Source organism: Acomys minous (assembly GCF_964271855.1).
Source record: "Acomys minous genome assembly, chromosome: 17".
Taxonomy (NCBI): domain Eukaryota; kingdom Metazoa; phylum Chordata; class Mammalia; order Rodentia; family Muridae; genus Acomys; species Acomys minous.
Window position 1 is genome coordinate 24,646,741 of NC_140500.1, and position 22,405 is coordinate 24,669,145.

The window sequence follows — 22,405 nt, forward strand, 5'->3', positions numbered from 1 at the left end:
GGGGTAGTCCCTGGCCCATAAGCACTGCACCGGGGCTTCCTCTGGACCTCGGAACTAGTTAGCAGTTTGGATTCTCTGGTAGCCACCTGATTCTTCTCACGGTTTTCATCCTTGCTGGTCCTGCCCATGACCGAGAACCCTACCCCCACCCCGCCTTCCCTTTAAGCTTAAAAATAGCTTAAGGATTCTGAAAGCAGCTGCCCAAGGGAAACCTTAAAAACCTCCCAGCATCTCTGATAGGGCCGCTTCTGACAGGCCACTAGTCTGAGTGGGCCAACCGTGCCAGGTAGTGAACCAAGACAGTGCCATTTTTCCAATGACCAGTGTGTACGAGAGGGAGGGATCAGACACGACACCCATCCTCTGGGGGGGGGGGGCGGGGGGGACGGGCAGGGAGCCTAGGGTTGGAGGACCAGGGGGCGCGAGTGTATGTTCCTTCCTGTCATCCGCAGCGGGGGGTTGGACCCTGGGATTTCCACAGGCTGCGGTCAGCCGGAGGGCGGAGCATCCGGAGGGCGGAGCTGCCAGGGACTGGGCTAGACCGACACCGGCGGGCACGAGGAAAGAAAGCTGGTGGAGTGCGCCGCGCGTCCGAGCGTCGGTCGGCGAGCAGAGCCTCAGCCTGAACCCCGGCTGGTCGGTCACGCCGCGGCGTCTGCGTGGTGAGTGCGCCCACCCTCCTGGGCGCGCCCTGACCCTGCGCTCCACTCCGGGGGTTCGGCCGGGAGCTCAGTTTGGTAGGCGTTTGATCCTTTCAGGTGGCGAGGCTTCTGCGCCTTGGTAGAGGCGGGGTGGGGGGTGCCAGCCACTGGGTGCCACCGCGGAACTGTGGACGAGACACGGGAGGGCCAGGGGCGCGCGACACTCGCGCTTCCCCTCAGCGCTCGGTCCTGGTCCGCTTCGGGGCAGGCCTCCGGGTGGACCCGGGACCCCGCGGTCGCGCGCCACGGATAGGTGCGCGCGGCGAGGGAGCAGGCAGGCCCCGAAGTCATGCTGCGCCCCGGGCTAAGGCGTTCCGCCTGTGCTCTGCGGTAGCCACCCACAAAGATGAGTAAGGGACGGCTAGAGCCCACAAATGGGACCCGAGAAAGATCTGGAACCCAAACCAGGACACAGACCTTGGATTCAAGCGAAGGACACCTTTCCTACATCCGTAGGTGCCACCGAACCCACAGCTCACACTGACTCCTAAGCTGTGGTAAAGTGGCAGCACCTGCCGCATCTCCAGGACCCAAAATGGTTTCAAAGTGTACAGAGACTGGTCGCTGGTGTTTTTAAAAAGTTTATTGAGTGGTTGGCCGGAAAAACGCTAAAGGATTCCAGAAGTAACCCACAGCCCTCAGCCACCAAGTGGCCGGGCCCATAAGGACTCACTCATTAACTCACTAACTCGTTCATTCATTCTTTCGTATATTCAACCAATGAATGTGCACGAGGGGCGGGCCAGCGTGGAACTGTTGTGGGTGGTGAGAGGTTGGAGAGAAAAACACAGCGAAGGGCCAGGTGTCGCTGAGTGTGGGCCTGGAGGGTGAGGTTGGCCTTCAGCTGCTAAACCTTAGGTGAACAATAAAGAGGAGGCCCAGGGCTCCCCTAATTTCCCAGGCTACTGCCTGGTGCCATGGCCAGACTTGCTTGCCCTTCCTAGAAGACTGCTTTGAGGCCCGGTCTAGGGTGACTTGGCTGTGGAAGGGAGTTGGGGGGAAATGCGAGAAGGGTGTGTGGACTTGAGACATCGCATTCCCACCCAGCCAGGACACTTGGAAGTCCTGCGGGCTCCCTTATTAACCTCTGGGTGGCTACGGCAGAGACTCCCTCAGGGGGTCTGATGTGGTGCTGGGGCAGGGTCCCCCAGAGGCTCAGCCCTAGGAAAGTTTTGTAGGTAGAGAGGACAGAGCCAGAACTCCTGTGTATCCTGGCCTCTGCTGGCCCTCTTGCCTAGAAAAGGAATGCCAGGTGGGGTTGGCTTGGCACAGCTGGGGCTAGCAGGCTTTTCACCCACTGGGTGCAGGTTCCTGAGGAGCCAGGTGTTATGTCCTGGTCCCTGTGGTGTGTGGGGTTGGGTAGACAGGTTTTGGTGGTGGCGGGTGCAGGGAGCTGCCTAGATGTGGCCTGCCCTTGTAGTTGCTCTAAAGAGATTTGGGTAGACTCAAGGTGGCCAGGTTACTGGGGGGCTCTGAAGGATGAGCTGAGGGTGTACCTGAAGAGAGGGCCATTCGGGCAGTTACTAGGGGTGCTGGGGGAGGGGAGGTGACCCTCACAGCTTGAGGTTACCTGGTTCCTCTTATTTGCAAGAAAGAAGAGCCTACCCGGGGCCCCGGAAGGAAGGCTGGATGACATGGCCTTTTGGACCTTTTGAAAAGCAATGCATACTATTCCTGCTGCCCCTTTTTCCTCTCTGGTGAAGAGTTGAGGCGTGAGGACCCACCTCTAGGCCTGGCTCAAGGCCAAACAGCCATCCTCACCAGGGAAATGGTGAATCTGGTGGTTCCTGAGATGTGAGCTGGAAACAGCCCCTGCTGTGGGTCCAGCGATCATTGGACATTTGTTCTGTGGTTGAATCTCTGGCCATAGCTGTGCCTGTGAAGGGTAGCTAGTGTTTCTTTTTTGGCAACCCTGACTGGCTGGCCACCCTCAGAGGCCATGTGTCTTTCCCCATCGTCACAGGCCTGAAAGAAGACAGCTAAAGTGAGGCTGCAGGGTGGAGGATGGTGAAACACCATACAGAGCTCTCCGGGCTTGATAGGCCCACAGAGAGCACTTTTCTTTTCTCTATGTATGTATGTATTTATTTTTTTATTTTTATTTTTATTTTATTTTTTGGTTTTTCAAGACAGGGTTTCTCTGTATAAGAGCCCTGGCTGTCCTGGGCTATTTGTAGACCAGGCTGGCCTCAAACTCACGGTGACCCGCCTACCTCTGCCTCCTCTATTTATTTATTTATTTATTTTTGGTTTTTTGGGTTTCTCTGTGTTGGCCTTGGCTGTCCTGGACTCATTTGGTAGACCAGGCTGGCCTCGAACTCACAACGATTCGCCTACCTCTGCCTCCCAATTACTGGGATTAAAGGCATATGCCACCATGCCCGGCTTCATATTTATTTATTTTTTTAAGGCAGTATGCCCTCCCAGACTAGTCTTGAACTCATACTCAAGGGCACCTCCTTGCTGGGAGGTAGTGGCCCACGGGTTTAATCCCAGAACTCAGGAGACAGAGGTAGGCAGATCTCTGAGTTTGAGCGAGGGCTATACAGAGAAACAGCAACAAAAAGAGAGTACCTCTATGTCTCTGCCTTCAGAGTGCTAGGACTATAGTGTGTAGCACTTACATCAACTAGCTCGTTTCATCTTAGTAATTAGAGACTAGATTAGTCCTGCCTTCTTCAGATACGTTAACTGGGCAGAGAGAAGCTAATCAACTTTCCCAGTCCTAACTGTCCTCACTCCTTCTCAGGCCAGTTTCTACTTCCCACGGGAGGCTCATCCTCAGAGCGGGCTAGACCTCAGGGGGAAGGGGCAAGGGGCTGGCAAGAGTCTTGTTTGTTTCTCAGTACTAGGGACAAACCCAGGGCCCGGTGTGTGGTAGACGCGCACCCTGCGGCTGAGTCCAGCACTCACACCCTCTTCCCTTCTGGCAGCCGGAGGGAGACGGCGCAGCTGGTTCTATGACTAGGGAGCTGGAGCTTTTGTGCCGGGACTTTGTGGTGGGGTTTCCCCCTGAGAACGATGCTGGCAGACGTCCACAGTTTCTCCTGCTCAGGGTTTCTAACCCTCTTACTCGTCTCTGTCTGCTTTCCCTGGTCCAAACAGGGATATTTCTGACAAAAAGGGAACAGTATCTATGTGAATGAGCTAAGAAGCAACCATGTCTAGAGGTGCTGCCATCTTAAAAATTGAGCCCTTAGTCAGTTTTGTGGGTATTCGTCCTCATGGGTGTGCCAGACTTCAAGGAACAAGCGAAACTAACTGAAACCAAACAAACAGAAAACAAAGGCTATTTTGATGTGTGTGTGTGTGTGTGTGTGTGTGTGTGTGTGTGTGTGTGTGTGTCAGACTTCTCACTTAACCTGAGCTCTAGGGATACACCGGTCTCTGCCTCCCCAGCATTCGGATTATAGGTCCACACTACTACACCTGCTTTACGTGGTGCGTGCTTATATAGGCATATGGTTTACCAACTGAGCCATTCCCCAGCCCCGGTTTGTTTTAAATTACCATTCTACCTCAGTAATGCAAACAGACATTAGTAAGTAAAGTACTTAGGAGCCAGGTGTTTCCCTGTGGCTCCTAGGAAGAGGCTTCTGGCGTTATGCCTGGAAGGGTGTGGGTGGCTCTGGTGGCAGCCTTGGCTCAACTGGGCTGTGTGGAAGCAAGGCAGCTGAATGTAGGGAGATTACCCATCCGTGTTCCTGGGACACACCCCAGCTCACAGTACAGATGCTTTATTACAAAGTCTTTTGCAGAGATGGGTCCTCTGGTCTGGATGGAATCTCCTGGCCTGTAGTGAGTCTGTGCTGGCCACCACTAAGGCAGGGCTGTACTGCCTTAGGCTAATGTGTTATCTTCTTCAGTGACAAACCTTTGGGGGTTTTGGTGGTTGTTGTTTTGTTTTCTGAGACATGGCCTCATGTATCGCAATCTGGTTTTCAATTACATAGTGGTCACTTTTCTTCGAGGGTGTGAGCGACAGGAAAACTGCTGTTACCCAATGCAGGCCCAGTGCCATGGTGTAAACAGCCCAGTCATCCTCCATTGTATTCTCTGCGGGGCTAGGTACCCCCAGTCACTCCTCTATGACTAAGCATTTAAAAAATAAAAAATAAAAAAGGCAAAGCATTGGGGGGTAGCGTGGGAAGAGGGCAAAGGCATGAGCCATCTGTCTGCCCCTGCTGCCTCACCCTCAGGACATCTGACTCCCTTTCTGCTAGCCGTCTTGCCCCACCCAATGCATAGATCTTTCAGGTTCTGGGCAGGGAGGGGGGAAGCAGGGGGCTTTGTCTTAAAGTCTCAGAGATCCAGGATGGCTAACTTCTCAGGGCCTAGTGAAGCCACAGTGATGGGACAGCTCAAGTTACACTGTACACAGACCCCTCTCTCATGCCACCCTTCAGTTATATTTACTTTTTTTTTTCAGTGCTAATGGTTAAATGCAGAACCTTTTGTCTGCTAAGTGATTGCTGTACCACTAAGCTACTACTCTTCTCCTCCTCCTCCTCCTTCTTCAGATTTATTTACTTATTATGTATCCAGTGTCCTGCCACCATGTAACCTGCAGGGCAAAAGAGGGCATCAGATCACGTTATGGTTGGTTGTGAGCCACCATGTGGTTGCTGGGAATTGAACTCAGGACCTTTGGAAGAGCAGCCAGTGCTCTCAACCTCTAAGCCATCTCTCCAGCCCTACACTCTTGTTCTTAAAACCATCGTATTGCTGGTGGGATGGCTCGTGTCTGTAATCCCAGCGCTTGGGAGGCCAAGGCAGGAGGAGGGTGAGAACAAGTTTCAAAGCAAACCTGGACTACATAGTAAGAACTTGTCTTTAAAAGCCCAAATAAGGTGCTGAAGCTACAGTGCGGCTGGCAGAGTAGTTCAGTCCCCAACATGGCGTAAAGCAGGCACTATGGTTCACATCTGTGTCCCCAGCACATGGACAGTGGAGGCAGGAGGATCAGAAGTTTAAATCATTCTCGCCTGAATATCAGGTTCCGGGCCAAGCTGAGGTCCATGCGCGACAAGTGTCCTACTACCCGAGCTGTGGCCGCCGCCTACGGATGTGGGGGTTTTGCTTGCACCACTTTGATACCTGTTGGGCAGGGAGGCCAGAAGAGGGCGTTGCATCCCCTGGAACCGGGAGCTACAGACATTTGTGAGCTGCCATGTGTGTCCTGGGAAATGAACCCAGGTCCAACTAGAAGAGCAGCCGTGGTGCGTTTTAACAGCTGAGCCATCTCTCCGGCCCAGACTGTTTTTTATTCAACGTATCCGTTTATTTTGCATGTGGAGAGCAGATGACAGCTTGTTGAGGTCAGTTCTTTCCACCGTGTGAGTCCTGAGGATTCGATTCAGGTCACCGGGCGTGGCACACATGCCTTTAGCTGCCGAGGCATCTCAGCGACCACTGACATATTCTTCCTACCTGTCCCTTGTCAAATGCTTTGTAAACAGTTTCTCCCCAGGCTGCCTTTGAACTCACTGTGCAGATCTGGCTGTCCTCAAACTTGAAGCAATCCTCCTGTTTCAGCCTCCTGGGTGTTGAGGTTGCAGACGTGCTGCGCCATGCCTGTCTTCATTTTATCTTCTCGGCAGTCTCTTCTGAACCATAAAAGTTGTCAGTTTGGAAGACTAATTTATGTGATTTTTTTTCCTTCTACTTGTGCCTCAGGGCTATGTCTAAGATATTTCCTGAATTGAGATGTTCTCCCATGTTCCTTTTATTGATTTATTGATTTATTTTGGTTTTTCCAGACAGGGTTTCTCGGTGTAGCTTTGTAGACCAGGCTGGCCTTGAACTCATAGCGACCCTGTTTTTTGTTTTTTTTTTTTAAGGTTTGTTTATTTATTTATTTATTATGTATACAGTATTCTGCCTGCATGGCAGAAAAGGGCATCAGATCACATTATAGATGGTCACGAGCCACCATGTGGTTGCCGGGAATTGAACTCAGGACTTCTGGAAGAGCAGTCAGTGCTCTTAATCTCTGAGCCATCTCCAGACCCCTTTTTAAAATTTTGTATTTTATTTTAAAACTTATGTGTATGGGTGTTTTGACTGCATGTCTGTGTATTGTGTGTGTGCCTGGTGCCCCAGAGGCCAGAAAAAGGCATTGGATCCCCTGAGCCTGGAGTTACAGTTGTGAGCCACCATGTGTATTCTAGGAATGGAACCCAGGTCCTCTGGGAGAGTAGGTAGTACTGTTAGCTGCTGAGCCGCCTATCTCTCCAGCCCCATTGGTCTCTTTTTTTGGTTTTTCGAGACAGGGTTTCTCTGTGTAGCCTTGGCTGCCCTGGACTTGCTTTGTAGACCAGGCTGGCCTCAAACTCACAGCAATCCACCTGCCTCTGTCTCCCAAGTGCTGGGATTAAAGGTGTGCACCACCACACCCAGCCCGTGTGTTCTCTTTAAAGTGTTATAGGTTCACTCCTTCACTTAGGCCTATCTTTTTTAAGAATTTGTTATTAGCCGGGCGTGGTGGCACACACCTTTAATCCCAGCACTCGGGAGACAGAGACAGGCGGATGGCTGTGAGTTCGATGCCAGCCTGGACTACAAAGCGAGTCTAGGACAGCCAAGGCTACACAGAGAAACCCTGTCTCAAACAAACAAAAATATACACACACACATACATTCATATATACATACACATGCACACATATTTACACATGCATATACATACACTACTCGGGCTGGAGAGATGATGATTTAGTGGTTAAGAGCACTGACTGCTCTTCTAGGAGACTTGAGTGTGATCCTCGGCATCCACATAGCGGCTCTCCACCCTCCCACCCTCCATACCTCCAGTTACACTGGGTCTGACACCCTCGTCTGGCCTCTGTGAGCCCCAGGCACACGTGTAGTACACAGAGATATATGTAGGCAAAATCCCGTGTACACAAAATAAAAAAACGAAATAATTCGTTATCATTTAATGAACCCATCTGTGTAGTGTCAAGTCACTTCCTGGGGCCTCTAGCACCCTGAATCTTCTCAGCTCTTCTGCTGAACTTGGCTTCCACCAGGACAGACTGCTTAGGGAGTGTGTCAGAATGCCAGAGAAGCCTGCTGTGCCGCCTTGTGACGGGCACAGCTGCAGCCTTGTTTGTCGCATCATTTGGCGGTGTCTGTCCACTGACAGAGAGTCCGCTCAGTCCCTCGTAGGTGACCTATAATGACTTTGTCAGAGTCACCTGGGTTCGTCTGCAGAGGAAGTAGACCCTCTGCTGATGCCCTGGTGTGGTGTGCCATGCCCTTGCTGATGGTGCCATGGCACCCCGAAGTTTCCCGTCCTCCTCAGCCTGGATGGTATATCCAAAGCTAGTGTATGTCCGATAAGAAAGAGCCCTGTCGCCTATTTTTCAAACTTATTTTTTTTTAATATTTTTATTTAATTTTAATTTATGTGCATTGGTGTGAGGGTGTCAGATCTTGGAGTTACAGACAGTTGTGAGCTGCCATGTGGGTGCTGGGAATTGAACCCGGGACCTTTGGAAGAGCAGACAGTGCTCTTAACCACTGAGCCAACTCTCCAGCCCCCCAAACTTATGTATTTTTAATGTGTGCAACTATTTTCCCTACCTGTATATCAGTGTAGCACATGGGTGCCAGAAGACCCCCCCCCCCGGAACTGGAGTTACAGACAGTTGTGAGCCACCTATGAGCTGGGGCTTGAACCCAGGTCCTGTGGAAGAGCAGCCAGTGCTCTTAACTGCTGAGCCATCTCTGCAGCCCTCTTAGCATTCATTTTGAGAGTCTTTTGTATGACATCTGGCAGAGGTACGGGCCCGTGCCTTTGACAGTGGCTGGCTGGTTGTCCCAGTTACACCTTTCTTCCCCCGGTGGTGGCCCCGCAGTCAGTGGTTGGCGAACCATCGCTGGATGCTCTTGTGCTGTTCACTGCTCTCTGTTTCTCTTTGACCAGGCCCACATTGGCATGACTTATCTAGAGCTATAGTAAGGTTTGAAATCAGGAAGTGCAAGTCTATATCTGTTTTGTTCCTTTGCAAAACTGGCTATTTTTTAAAATGTCCTCTGCATTCCCTTAACAAATTTAGGAATTGCTTGTCACTTTTAGCAGAAAAAAGTCAGCCGGAGTTGTTTTTTTTTTTTTTAATAGGAATTGTATTGAATCTGCAGATCATGTGGGGACTGCTGTAGTCTGACAGCATGATGTCTTCCAACCCAGACAGGTGCTCGCCTTTCAGTTTTTCTTTTCAATAATGTTTGTAGTTTGTTTTTAGGGTGCATGCCTGGCACTTAGGTGAAATTTATTCCTAAGTATTTTTTAAATGTTTTGTGTATTGTTTTGTTTTTTTCCACGGCACTGGGGTGTGACATGTTCCGCCTTGGAGGTATAGGCTCAGGTCCTAGTATTTTCCATTACTTGGTACCATAACAACCATTTATTCTTATTTTGGGTTATTAGCAGTGTATAGAGAAAGAGCCCTACGGGTTTGTTTATTTATTCTCGGCTTCCCTGCTCTCCTCGTGAGTTAGTTCTGAGCTTGTCCAGTGGGTTCCTCAGGTGCTGTACGTGTAAGGTCATGCAGGTCAGTGTGTTCAGGGCCTCCCGCTAGATTCCAGTGTGCAGCCAGGCTTGAAAATTACCGAGTGCGCTGGGCGCCGCAGCCCCTGCCTGTCTTTTCAGTACCTGGGCGGTAGAGGCAAGAGTAGAACTTGCCTGCCAGCGTGCCTGGCCCCCCTGCCCTCCGTTTTTAGATTTTGTCTTGGCCCATGATAGATGAAGTGGTCTCCTAGGTGGCCCGTCGAGGATTTACGTCTACAGGTTTAGCGTGTGTTCATCTTTGTGAATGGGCGGGCACATCTGTTCTCTGTTGAGAGAGAGCATCTGGTCACTGCGCTGTTTTCTCTTGAATCCTCAGTCTCTTGAGCTCAATTGAATTCAGTTTTGTGTTGAGTGGGAGGAACAGCGTCTGTTATCTGGACCTGTGAGTTTGGGTCTCTCTCCCTCCTATCCCTCTCCCCTGGGGGGTGTGTGTGTGTGTGTGTGTGTGTGTGTGTGTTGGTTAGTTTTTTTTATATAAATTTGACACAAGCTAGAATCATATGGGAAGAGGGAACCTCAGTTGAGAAAATGCCTCCATCAGATTGCCTTGTAGGTAAGCCTGTAGTGGTGTGGGAGGGCTTAGTCTCCTGGGGTCACGCCACTCCTGGGCAAGCAGAACAAGCCCCGAGGAACAAATCAGTAAGCAGCACTCCTCTATGGCCTCTGCATCAGTTCCTCTTTGCAGGTTCTGCCTTGATGTCCTGCCCTGACTTCCCTCAGTGATGGTGTGTGATCTGAGAGTCAGAAGCTGAAATGTGTACTTCCTTCCCAGTTTGTTTGTGGTCCCGTGTTTCATTCCAATAGAAAGTAAATGAAAACCCACCCTCCCCCGCCCCATCCCTTAGAGTGACCCAAGGCCTTGTGCATTCTAGGCAGCCTTGGTTTATATTTGTTTTGAGAGAAGCTCTCATCAAGTAGCCTAGGCCAGCCTTGAATTTGTGATCCTCCTGCCTCAGCCTTTTGAGCAGCTGGGATTATAGCCTGCACCACCTAAACTGAGGCACCTGTAACTGAGAAAGGCCTTTGCCACTTGTGTAAAAGTGAGAAGTTGCTTTAGTCGCAGGTTTAGGCTGTGGGGTGTCTCACATCAAAGCGGCACTATCTGGATGGGTTATTAATGCAAAGCAAACATTCCTAGGGGTTTTTAAAATTGCACTTCTACATTTGGAGTATGAATGAAAAAATGAAATCGTGTCAGTATGCCAGGTATTTTAGATTTGGGGGATACAGTTACGAACTGGAGGTCTTACATCATACGCTCTGTCACCCAGTTCCTCTTAAAACAAAACAAAACAAAACAAAACAAAAGTCCCAAAGCCCTCTAATGGAAACTACCCGGATTGCAGTGACTCTGGAAAGCAGAGTAGCTTTTGCTGCTGTGTGTTGCTTTATGGTGCTCTGGTGGTTTCAGACATGGGTTGGGGGTGGGGAGTACAAAGCTCACAGCTTATGAAACAGTCAGGGTTTTTGTCATTAATGGATAACCAATCTATTCTTGGGCATGTGATCCTGTTTCAGTCATGCGTCCTGCTGCCTTCTGTGTGCTTCTGACAGCACTTTAGAAAAAAAATTTATTTAGAAAAAAAAATAACTTTATTTGCTTATTTATATTTTGCACACTGGAGAGGGAATACTCAGGGCCCTGCTTGTGTAAGCAATTGTTCTACCATCAAACTGTGCTCACAGCCTTTCAGGAGCTTTGCACCTAAAGCTGTGCTTGGGCAACTCTGGGAAATCTTAGATTTGGCCATTTGTATTGTATAAAATAAAAAAAAAAGAAAGGAGGGCTAGAAACTGAACCCAGGCCCTCTGGTAGGATAGCCAGAGCACTTAGCCATCTCTCCAACCCGTGTGTGTGTGTGTGTGTGTGTGTGTGTGTGTGTGTGTGTGTGTTTACATGAGTGTCTTGTCCACAGAGGCCAGAATAGGACATCAGTTACCGATGGTTGTGAACCACCTGGCGTGGGTTCCGGAAACCTAACTTGTGTCCTCTGGAAGAACAAGTAGCACTCCTAACCACCAAACCATCTCTCCAGGCTCCAATAGTCCCTTAAAAAACATACGCCCGCCGACCCCACTGTTGGTCTGACCGGGGCCACAGGCGCACTAGGCCCTGCTGAGCTCCACGCCCATGGCTGGGGGTTTTAACCCCTCTACCCTCTAGGTTATCTCCATGCTGTAGAATGCAGAAAACCTCCGTCCAGCGGACTGCAGCTACCGCCTTACAGCAGTCCCGGGTGAGGATGCATAAGTTCTTCTAGTCCCGTCAGCTCTGCATGTGGGTCTAGTATTCATTCACTCATTTTTACGGAGACAAGGCATCGTGTTGTCCAGCCCGGCTTCCAGTGTAGCTGAGGATGACCTTGGACTTCTGCTCCTCTCTTGTTCTACTTCCTGAGTGTTGCGGTTACAGGTGTGTGCCATCACGCCACGGAACCCAGGGCTTTGTGCTCAGCTGCACAGGGTCTCTCAGTGTAGCCTTGACTGTCCTGGACTTGCTTTATAGGCCAGGCTGGCCTCGAACTCACAGTGATCCGCCTGCCTCCGTTTCCCGGGTGCTGAGATTAAAGGCGTGCCCCACCACGCCGGGCTTGGAAATACTTCTTAAATTCAGTTCCTAAGTGGCTTTGGTCCAGACAGTGTGTGGTGGGTCAGAAGGTGTGAGTGACGGGCACACTTTACCAGCCGAGCTGTCTCGCCGGCTCAGAATGATCCTCCAAACTATATTTTCTTCCCATTAAGTCGGAATGCACACCCTCTGCTCAGCCTCACTGTGGGTGGAAAGAGGAAATGGGTTGGTGGTTTGGGAGGGCTGTGATCCTGTACTGGAGATGCCCTGCAGCCTTGCAGGTCTGTGTGGCTAGCCGGGAAACCCACTAGCCAGTGGGAGGCTTCTCTGTGGTGATTGGTGTGGGAAGTGCTGGTTGGCCTGATCAGTCTTACCGAGCGTGAGTAGCAAAGCTGAATGCTGGAGGACCGGCCTGGGGGTGCCCAGTTCAGCACCAGCTGAGGCTACAGGGAGGAAGAGATGGTCCTGCGTCCTGATGGGGCCCCACTGGACCATCTGGGAACAGCCACCTATACTGTACGTCTGTCCTCTTCCAGGTTCTTCTCTGGACTCTGTGAGCCAGCTGTGGTTGGAGCGGCACAGTTTGCGTCATGGACTCTGAGGTTAGATTCTGCATCTTTTCATTTTGTTCTTTCCGGATGACCCTGTTAATGCTGGAGCCTGGCCCCTCATTCAGCAGGCCTGCAGAAATGCACCTCAGGTATCCAAGGGAAGCCGTCTCCATTGGCATCTGATAGGGGCGTGGAAGGGAATGGGGAAGTCGGTCCAGAAGGATGGGATGGCATGACCGTCAGTCTGCTAGACACGGCAAGGGCAGCACAGAAGCTAGTGTGGACAGAAAAGATCTGGGAGGCTCCTCCCACTGGTCCCAGTCCGGGGCTGAGTTGGGCGTGGGCAGTTGTGGTTTCTGAGCCTTCCCACGTCTTTTTTCCTTTCCAGTCAGCCACAGTCTGCAAGTCAGCGCTCCTGTCTCTTGCCATGCTGCAGGGCCCCTAGACAGTGGTTCCCTCCTGTGGTCCTCCCCAGCGGCAAGGGAGATCCTCCCCAGGGGGAAAGGGAGACTTGTTCTCGCCCTTGATTTTTATCTTCAGAGCAGGAAAGCTGAGTCACAGAAGTTAGGTAGTTTGCTCAGTGCCCACAGGGTTAATGACATTTTTTAATTGACATTTTTTTCTTACATCTTGGCATTTGACCCCTTCCATCAGAACTGGTATCTTATTGTAGTTGTTTCTGGAATTTTTTTTTTAAATTTCAGGTTGTTGTTGTTGTTTTTGGTTCCCCCCCTCCCCCATTGGTTTTTTAAGACAGGGTTTCTCTGTGTAGCCCTTGGCTGTCCTGGACCCACTTTGTAGACTAGGCTGGCCTTGAACTGACAGCAATCCGCCTGCCTCTGCCTCCGCCCCCTAGGTGCTGGGATTAAAGGCCTGCGCCACCACGCCCGGCTTCAAATTCCAGTTTTTTATGGTAAAATAATGTAGTCATTGGCATTTATTAAAACTATTGAGAGCACAGTTGAACGACGTTAAGAGAAGCAGGTTTTGTTTCTAAGCTTTGTGGTAAGGCAGGGCCTTGTTGTACAGGCATTGCTGTCTGAGTGCTCCTCCCCAGTGATCCTCCCTAGTTATCCTCCCCAGTGCTGCTGCTCCTTAGTGCTCCTCCCCAGTGCTGGTACTCCTCCTTAGTGTCCCTCCCTAGTGCTGGTACTCCTCCCCAGTGCTGGTGCTCCTCCATAGTGCCCCTCCCCAGTGCTGGTGCTCTTCCTTAGTACTCCTCCCCACTGCTGGTGCTCCTCCATAGTGCCCCTCCCCAGAGCTGGTGCTCCTCCTTAGTACTCCTTCCCAGTGATCCTCCTTTGTGCTCCTCTCCAGTGCTGCTGCTCCTCCCCAGTGCTGCTTCCCAGGTGCTGCTTTTGGATACACCATAGATCTGCAGCAAAGAGCAGAGGGGCCCATGAGCAGGACCCTCCCTGCCACCTCCAACTGTGCACACGTCCCTTGAGGGCAGAGGCAGAGTCTGACCTGGGTCACTGCTCCCTAGAGTTTCTTAAATAGCCTCTGCCTGCTCCTGAAGGGCATGATGGGGAAGAACTGCTTGCTGCTAGGAACAGAGCCCATGCAATCAGGCTCAGCCCCGTATGTAAACGTGGATGGAGTTGACATTGATGACATTTTTCTGGCTTCCCTGAGACAGCACACAGATCTGGGTGTCTTCAGCAGTGGTTCTGTGGAAGGTGTCACAGATCATTCCTCTGTCCTTAGGCCTCTTACTCTAGGGCTTTCGTATGCTCAGACTTACTGCTTCTCACGGGCCAGTGAGACTCAGGTCCAACTGTGGCCTGACCCAGGCTCCCCTGACTGAGCCTTCCTGACTCCCTTTTCATCTCAGGTCAGCAATGGCTCAGGCCTGGAGACCGAGTGCATCACAAACCTGCTGGTGTTTGGCTTTCTCCAAAGCTCTGGCTATAATTTTCAAGAGCTGGAGAAACTGGGTCAGGAACTGCCCGTGCACGTTTACCCCGAGGCAGACCTCGAGGACGAGCTGCAGACGGATGGCAACCGGGCTAGCCGCTCCTTCTACCGTGGAAGGATAGAGCCAGGTAAGCCCTGACCTTGTCTGCCTCACCCCAAACCTAGGCTAGCCCCAGGAAGCTTTGGGGCTCAGTCTCTTACCCCACACGTCAGGCTCTTGTTTGTGTGCATGTCAGGTGACTCTGGTCTTGTGATCTGTGCTTGATTGCCCCTGTCATGTCCTGAGTTCTTTTCCGGTCTGGACCTGAGTCACCTCTCTGGACCAATATTCAAACGTGTTTTGTTTTTTTTTTTAAAGCCATATGTCCCAAGCAGTTATAATATAGCCAAAGATTGGAAACTGGTCGCGTTTGTTTGTTTGTTTGTTTGTTTGTTTATTTTGGTTTCTCTGTGTAGCCTTGACTGTTCTGGACTTGCTTTGTAGACCAGGCTGGCCTCGAACTCACAGCAATCTGTCTGCCTCTGCCTCCCAAGTGCTGGGATTAAAGGCTTGCGCCACCACACCCAGCCCTGCTTGGTATTTTTTAAACCAGAAGTGCCACCAACTTCAGCTTGTGCAATTTCAAAGACCTGGGGAGTTTTGGAAAGTAGCAAGGCTGAGTCATTCCTCCTGCCGTTCAGATAAGGGAGGTCTGGGACATAGCTAGGCTGGTCATAGCCCCCACAGCACCTGTGTAGACTAGGTGAACTCTCAATCCAGTGGAAACTCTTGCCTTTAGAGTTTTGGATCCTGTATGAAAATTTAGCGTATGTGACCTTAAGAGATAACCAGAGTGCTGAGGCGTATCCGGGAGTCAAACTCAGGTTATCAGACTTGGCAGCAAGTGCCTCTGAGCCATCGCGCTGGCTCTCACAATTTTTGATCCTGGTTGCAATCACTGCTCTGTAAGCCTCCAGGAGCTCCAAGCCCTAGACTGAAGACTTCCAACTTGCAGGCCAGGGGCTGGAAATGGAGGTCAGAGATAGAATGTTCCTGGCCTGTCTAAAGCCCTGGGTTTGTCACTAGCAAGCTAGACTTGGTACCTGTCTCTAAGCCCAGCCGCCCTGATCTTGGGCAGAGGCTGCACTGCCCTCTAGTGGTCATAAGGGAGACAAGCAATTGATTTAGCTCACTCTAACCCCCATCCTCCAACCCTGGCTAATTAAATATTTTGAGACAAGGTCTCATTATGTTACCCCAGCTAGCCTGAAACTTGTTGCCTAGACCAGGCTAGATAGTCTTTAATTCCCAGAGCTCTGCCTGCCTCTGCCAAGTGTGGTTAATTTTTTAAAGTCCCGAAGTGGTATCTTGAATAGTATGTGATAGGTGTTCTACAAAAGCCAGGTTTGTTTGGGTTGGGGGGGGGGTGTTGTTTGTTTTTTCCAAGACAGGGTTTCTCCATGTAGCCTTGGCTGTTCTGGACTTGCTCTGTAGATCAGGCTGGCCTCAAACTCACAAGAGATCTGCCTGCCTCTGCCTCCCGAGTGCTGGGATTACAGACATGTGATACTGCACTGGGCTCACAAGCCAGGTTTTAACCACAGACTGTCCTCGAATCCCTCCTGAGTCATCTGGCCAGGAGGAAGGACTGGCTGTGTGGAAGTGTGTCTCACCCTGCACTTTCCCAAGCCTTTCGACTTCAGAGCCAGGCTTAACTCAGTGTGGGCTGACACTCAGTCTCACCGAGGCTCTGAGGAGGACTAGCTGTGCATTGTCCGATCAGACTCGGAAGCCGGGAAAGTAGAGCCTTCAGCAGGTGGGTGAGCAGCCAGGTGTGCCTAGAACACTTGAAGAGGAGTAGGATTGAATCACAGGGAATCGGAAGCCACATACTGACATGTCACTTAAGCAGAAGTGAGCAAGCTCTGGAAAGGTCTCAAGGGGAGCAGTGTGCTGGTTATACAACTTGCGTCGGCTGCGTGAAGGGCCTGGGGTGCAGCTGAACGCTGGAGCCACAGCCCCACTCATGTGAGGCTGAGTCTCCCCCACGAGAGCAGCAGTGACACAAGCAAGAGCACAGGGCAGAAGGAGCCCTCTTCACCCCACTCCCAGGATTGAGTTCCTTGGGCCTCTCACCACTTCCTTTAAGTGAGTCCCCTCAGGACTCAGCTCACTGTAGCCTCTTCCTGGTTCCGAGGTACAGAACCTGCACTCTGAGGTCCTATTTCACAATTGACGGAGGGAGGGAGGGTTGTTAGGATTTAAGAATGAGATGCCATGCAACAGATCTGATATGGGGAGATTTGTTAGAGGAAAGGGAAGGGGAGAAGAGTTAGGGCCTGAGTGGGCCATGGGGGTAGACACACAGAAAGAGAAAGAAAGAGGAGGAGAGAAAGAGCGAAAGAAAAGGGCGCCCTTAGGGAAAATGCAGGAGTAAGACAAGGTGACACCTTATGGGAGGCTAAGCAACCTAGAAGCAGGCCGCTTATAAACCAACAAGCATAGCTCTGTCAGGATAGTTAAGAAGCCATAGGGAAGTTACGAACAAAAACTACAGTGATATTTATTGAGTACTTTTAAGGAGCTACGCACAAGTCTGTTGATTCATTAACTCATTCGCTCACAGTTACGTACTGGGTACCAACTATGCTAGTCAAGCCTTGTTCTTAAGTGTTGGCCATCTGACAGCGAACCAAAAGGTTTTAAAATTAGTTTTCCAGGGGCTGGAGAGATGGCTCATGATGAAGAACATTTGTCGTTCTTGCGAAGGACCGAGGTTCAATTCCCTCATGCACATGGTGCCTCACAGCCCTTCTCACTCTAGTCCTGGGACTCCAGTGCCCTCTTCTGGCCTCCATGGTTACTGGGCACACAGGGGGCACAAAGACATACGTGCAGGCAAAAACGCTCATACACAGAATATCCGTTCATCTGAACAGACTCACAGTTTTTTAAGGAGCTTACATTCAAGCACCTGTGTCGGATAAGAGAAATAGATAAAAGTGCATGGTAGGTGCCAAAAAGAGAAAGAAGGGTGGGGCTGGAGAGATGGCTCAGCGGTTAAGAGCACTGATTGCTCTTCCAGAGGTCATGAGTTCAATTCCCAGCAACCACATGGTGGCTCACAACCATCTATAATGAGATTTGATGCCCTTTTCAGCACTGTATGCATAATAATAAGTAGATTTTTTTTTTTAAAAAGAGAGAAAGAAGGGGAGCAGACTCGGTCAGAGATGACACCGCAGGCGAGGCACAGGCAGCATCAGGAAGCTGCAGAAGGGACAGCTTCCGAGGAGACAGGACAGGGAAGCCCTGTAGACAAGGTGTGGACACACAGGAACTCTGGTGTTAATGGAGTGAGAGGACTGGAAGGGAGCCAGCGACACTGCCACCTTGCGAGGAGGTAGAGGATGCTCGGTCTCCAGGTAGGGTGTGGCAGATCAGGGACTCAGCTGCCGAGGACTGCACAGCCCCCTCCCTGGGCTCGACCCAGGCTCACCTTGGTGGTGCATACAGGGATGCTACAGCTCTGGGCCTTTCCCCAGCAGTAGCAAACATATAACCTGGGACAGGCCTGCTTCTTCAGCCAGCTTCTGCTCCTCAGGCCTTCCCTAGACTCAGGGCCATGGCCGGTCCCCACTAGGGCATGTGTGGAGGTAGGAAGTGGCATGAAGCAGTTGAGCTGGACTGTTGCTGAGTCTGGTTTGTATTTGCTGCCTGAACGTTCAGATTCTGGAAGTCAGGAAGAAATCATCCAGAACATTGCCAGACATCTTGCCCAAGTAGGCGATGAGTTGGACCACAGCATCCAGCCCACACTGGTGAGACAACTGGCCACGCAGTTCATGAACAGCCCGTCGGAGGAAGTAAGTATGTGACTCTAGCTCCTCTTCTAGGGCACTTGGGAAGTATGGGGACATTTTCCTTTGTTGAAACAGAGCCTCTTCCAGGAAGTGAGTCCTGTCCTTGACTGCCCACCAGCATAGTCCCTCCAAAGGTGGGTGAGAGTTAGGATCCCTTAAATCAGAGGAAAGAGCTTAGCGGGACAAGCTTCCCTAACATGCCGGATCCCTCCTGCAACTCAGTCTTATGTTGTGGAGTCAGATGAAGATGCAGTTCATCAGGGTGACAGTGTAGCCTGCTCATCTGCTTGGCTTCGTGTTATCAGCACAAGGAGCTTGCACTATTCCACCTCTTGCTGGGTCCTGTGAAGGACCCAAAGCCCGTTCCTCAGCACTGTGTCCTTCCTGAAGGAGAGAGAACACCAAACCCCGAGGCTGTGAAGGGACAGAGGAGGGACATTCTGTTCTTTGGACCTTGAGTTGAAACCATGGCTGCCTTCACCATCTAGATCCACTTGCCTCCATACAGGCTGCCCTTGTGCTGGCACTCTCTCTGACACTCCAGTGGCTGCCACAGAACATAGAAACAGCTGTGAACAGCCTTGGGGCTCCTTCTATGGGGTAGATTTTTTTTTTTTTTAATATTTATTATGTACACAGTGTTCTGCCTGCATGTACACCTGCAGGCCAGAAGAGGGCACCAGATCTCATTGTGGATGGCTGTGAGCCACCATGTGGTTGCTGGGAGTTGAACTCAGCACCTCTGGAAGAGCAGTCAGTGCTCTTAACCGCTGAGCCATTTCTCCAGCCCTATGGGGTAGATTTTGAATGTGAGCCACAGAACTTGAAGATTTCTCCCCTCTTTGTTTACTTTATTTACTTACATAATTAATGCATATGAGTGCTCTATTTGCATGTGTGCTTGTTTGTCACAAGAGGGCATTGATCATATTATAGACGGTTGTGAGCCACCATGTGGTTGCTGGGAATTGAACTCAGGACATCTGGAAGAGTAGTTAGCGCTCTTAACCACTGAGCCATCTCTCCAGCTCTTGTTTTGTTTTGAGACAAGGTTTCTCTATGTAATCTTGGCTGTCCTGGAACTCGCTTTGTGGACCAGATTAGCCTTGAACTCAGAGTCCTGCCTCCCCAGTGCTGGGATTAAAGACGAGAACCACCATGCCAGGAATCCTGTCCCCCTTTTAAAAGATTTATTTTAAAGTTCTGTGTGTCTTGTGTCTGGGTTCCATGTGCATACTTGCAGGTGCCCGTGGAGGCATGAGATCCTCTAGAGCTGGGGTTACAGGCCATCGTGAGCTGTTGTAGGTGGGTCCTCTGGGAGAGCAGTACATGCTCTCTTCAGGTCAGGAGACTCAGTGTCTTTCCCACTTGAAGGAAAGATAACATAGCCCTCAAGCTAAGCACACCACTAAGATGAGCCTAAGACATCCGCCTGTAAATCAGTACAGGAAGGACTCAGGCTCCTGTGTCTCGCTCAGTGAGCATGCATTGGTGAGTCCCCACGTCCCTCTCCACGGCCTGTGGAGACTCAATTCTGCGTCATTCCCTCCACCCAATGCTCTTAGCTATTTTATCACCACTGCCCTCTAAACCACTTCCCCCTCCTTCCGCCCAGTTCCATCTCTGAAGGGAGATCATCAATAAACTGTTCTTTAATGTGCAGGACAGAAGGAACTGCCTGGCCAAAGCCCTCGACGAGGTGAAGACAGCCTACCCTAGAGACATGGAGAATGACAAGGCCATGCTGATAATGACCATGCTGTTGGCCAAGAAAGTGGCCGATCACACACCAACCTTGCTCCGTGATGTCTTCCGCACGACCGTGAACTTTATTAACCAGAACCTGCTGACCTATGTGAGGAACTTGGTTAGAAACGTAAGGACCCATTATGCCAGCGCCTGGCTTCTTGGGGAGCCCTATGGTCCTTGCCTACCTGTTCTAACCGAGCAGAGCCTCTGCTTAAGTCCCTCCCACCTCCTCCCTTTGACCAATCATGACTGTTCAGGAGAGGCAAAGGCTGGTTCACACTACTGATGGGATCCAGGCAGGGTGGGGAGACATGGAGCATGATGGATGGCCAAGGGCCCAGCTCCCTTGGGCCTTTTTTTTAAAAAACAGTTTCTCTGTGTAGCCCTGGCTGTCTTTGTAGACCAGGTTGGCCTCGAACTCACAGAGAACCACCTGCCTCTGCCTGAGTGCTGGGATTAAAGGCATGTGCCACCATGCTCAGCTACCTGTGGGTTATTTTTTACTGTCACAAACCTGTGTGTGTGGGTGGTGTGTGCATGTGGAAGCCAGAGGTTATCAGGTATCTTTGATCTCTACCTATCTTTTTGAGGTATGGCCTCAGTAAGGCTGGAGCTTGCCATTTAGGCTAAACTAGCTGGCCAGCGAGCTCAGGGCTTCCACCCACCTCCCTTCCCTTGCAGCACTGGGGTTGCAGTTGTTTTATGTGCATTGGTACTCTGCCTGAGTGCACGCCTGTGGACCACATGTGTGCCTGATGCCTGCAGAGGCCAGAAGAGGGCGGTAGATCCTCTGGAGTGACAAGTGGTTGTAAGCTGCCATATAGGTGCTGGGAATCAAGCCAGTGGGTGCTGAGGAGCTGAACTCAGCTCTTCATGCCTGCATTGTAACTCACGGAGCCATCTCCACAGCCCCAGGCATAGGTGATAAAGTTTCTACACTTACTATGTGTATGTATGTTTGTGTGGGGCACATGTGCCACAGCAATGTGGAGATCAGAGGGCAACTTTGAGGTATGGTCCTCTCCTTCTACTGTGTGAGTCTCGAGGATTGAACTCAGGTCATTAGACTTGGCAGTATATGCTTTTACCCACTGAGTCATCTCACTGGCCCAAAAGTTAAATTCTTTAACAGTGTGCTTCCCAGGGATGATGGAAAGAAACGAATAGGAGTAGCAATTGGATTAAGTGAAGGCTAAGATCTCCATGAGCGCTTGAGGAGCTAAGCCCAAGGTCAGGGTGCTGGGAAAGGGTCAAGCGCCCATCAGGTACTAAGCTCTCATCTCACACCCACGTGGAAGCAGATGGTTATGTCTAATCTGCAATAGTATTTGCGAGTGTTTGGAGTTTTAGAACATGTCAGAAACATTACTTAGGATTCCCTTTGGGGGGGGACGGCAGAGTCCACACCCCATGGCCAAGATGGCAGTGGAAGGCAAGGCAGTCCTCCTGCCTCAGCACCCTGAGTGCTAGGACTACGGGCTGGAACCCCACACCTGGGTTAGCGGTGCAGGGCTTGAGCCGCAGCAGAGCCCGGAGCCTGTGTTCTGAAGCGCTGAGCTCTGCAGTGACACTGACTGGCTGCTCTTCCTTAGGAGATGGACTGAGGCCCTGCAGAAGCATGACTGGCCGAAACCTGACATGGCGAGAACAGTGACGCGGAAGGAACCATGGCCATCTAAGCAGATGTTGGAGTGAAGAAGACAGGTCCCAGATAACAACTCTGTCTCCCGTCTCAGGAGGGTGGTTCTAAGCTGGTGATTCACTTTAATGAAGATGTCAGTTTGCATGTATCTGAAGCGTTTACGCCAGCTCCTGGATCCACACCATGTACAGGTTCCGTCTTGGAAATTAAACTTGAAAATAGGTTGTAAGGCAGAAAAATGTATTTGTAATGTGACGTTCCTGCTCATGAGAGGCCACCTCTGGGACGCGGTCTTCATGTAGGCGGGCTTCTGTTTAAGGAGAATAGTACCAAGAGAGGTGCACTGGCCTGTGAGTGAGAATTCCACCCAGCCTGGGGGACGTCCTAGTGCTCAGGGGGCCACAGCCTTCCTTTTGTAAAAGCCAGGTGGCCATGAGGTTTAAGATCAGGATTCTGTTCTCAAGCCATGGGAAGCACGGGCCACCCCACCCCACCCCACCCATACACAGAAGGTTGGCTGTTTCAGGGGTTTTCTAAAGATTTCTACAACAGTAGAAACAAACTGAATCACACGCACAACTCTTCTGTGTGACACCAGCCATTGAAGCCAGGTTCTCCCTAGTGAACATATTTTACACAAGCATCTGCTGAAGTAGCAGAGTCAAGCCAAGCCAGAGTGAACAAATCCCAGACAGCTAGTAATGCAAACAGTAGTGTTGTCACCTCCCGCTGTGCACAAAGGTTAACTTCCAGCCAAGGCTTTCTGGGTTGTAAAGCAAAGCTGCCATCCTCTCTCCCCGGCTAACATCACAGAAGACTTTGTGGATGTTTCAAAGCCAAACATCCCCTTTGCTTTTA

General features: G+C 50.9%; 1 protein-coding gene across 2 annotated transcripts; it reads left to right on the top strand.

The window, feature by feature from the left end:
* The first annotated feature begins 513 nt into the window (after positions 1-513).
* On the top strand, positions 514-21,776 carry BID (BH3 interacting domain death agonist). Of its 2 annotated transcripts, none has more exons than XM_084766803.1 (6): positions 514-662; positions 12,382-12,447; positions 14,231-14,441; positions 18,023-18,159; positions 19,820-20,032; positions 21,498-21,776. In XM_084766803.1, the coding sequence occupies exons 2-6, from the start codon at positions 12,436-12,438 to the stop codon at positions 21,507-21,509; spliced, it is 585 nt and encodes a 194-aa protein (XP_084622929.1). In that variant the 5' UTR covers positions 514-662; positions 12,382-12,435; the 3' UTR covers positions 21,510-21,776. The 2 variants fall into 2 exon arrangements, with proteins under 2 accessions (XP_084622929.1, XP_084622930.1); XM_084766804.1 differs by having other exon boundaries at positions 523-737.
* The last annotated feature ends 629 nt before the right edge of the window (positions 21,777-22,405 follow it).

Coding starts and splice junctions, on each gene's coding strand:
- BID (XM_084766803.1), top strand. Junction 14,442..18,022: donor CCGTGGAAGGATAGAGCCAG/GTAAGCCCTGAC, acceptor CTGAACGTTCAG/ATTCTGGAAGTCAGGAAGAA. Junction 18,160..19,819: donor TGAACAGCCCGTCGGAGGAA/GTAAGTATGTGA, acceptor TTTAATGTGCAG/GACAGAAGGAACTGCCTGGC.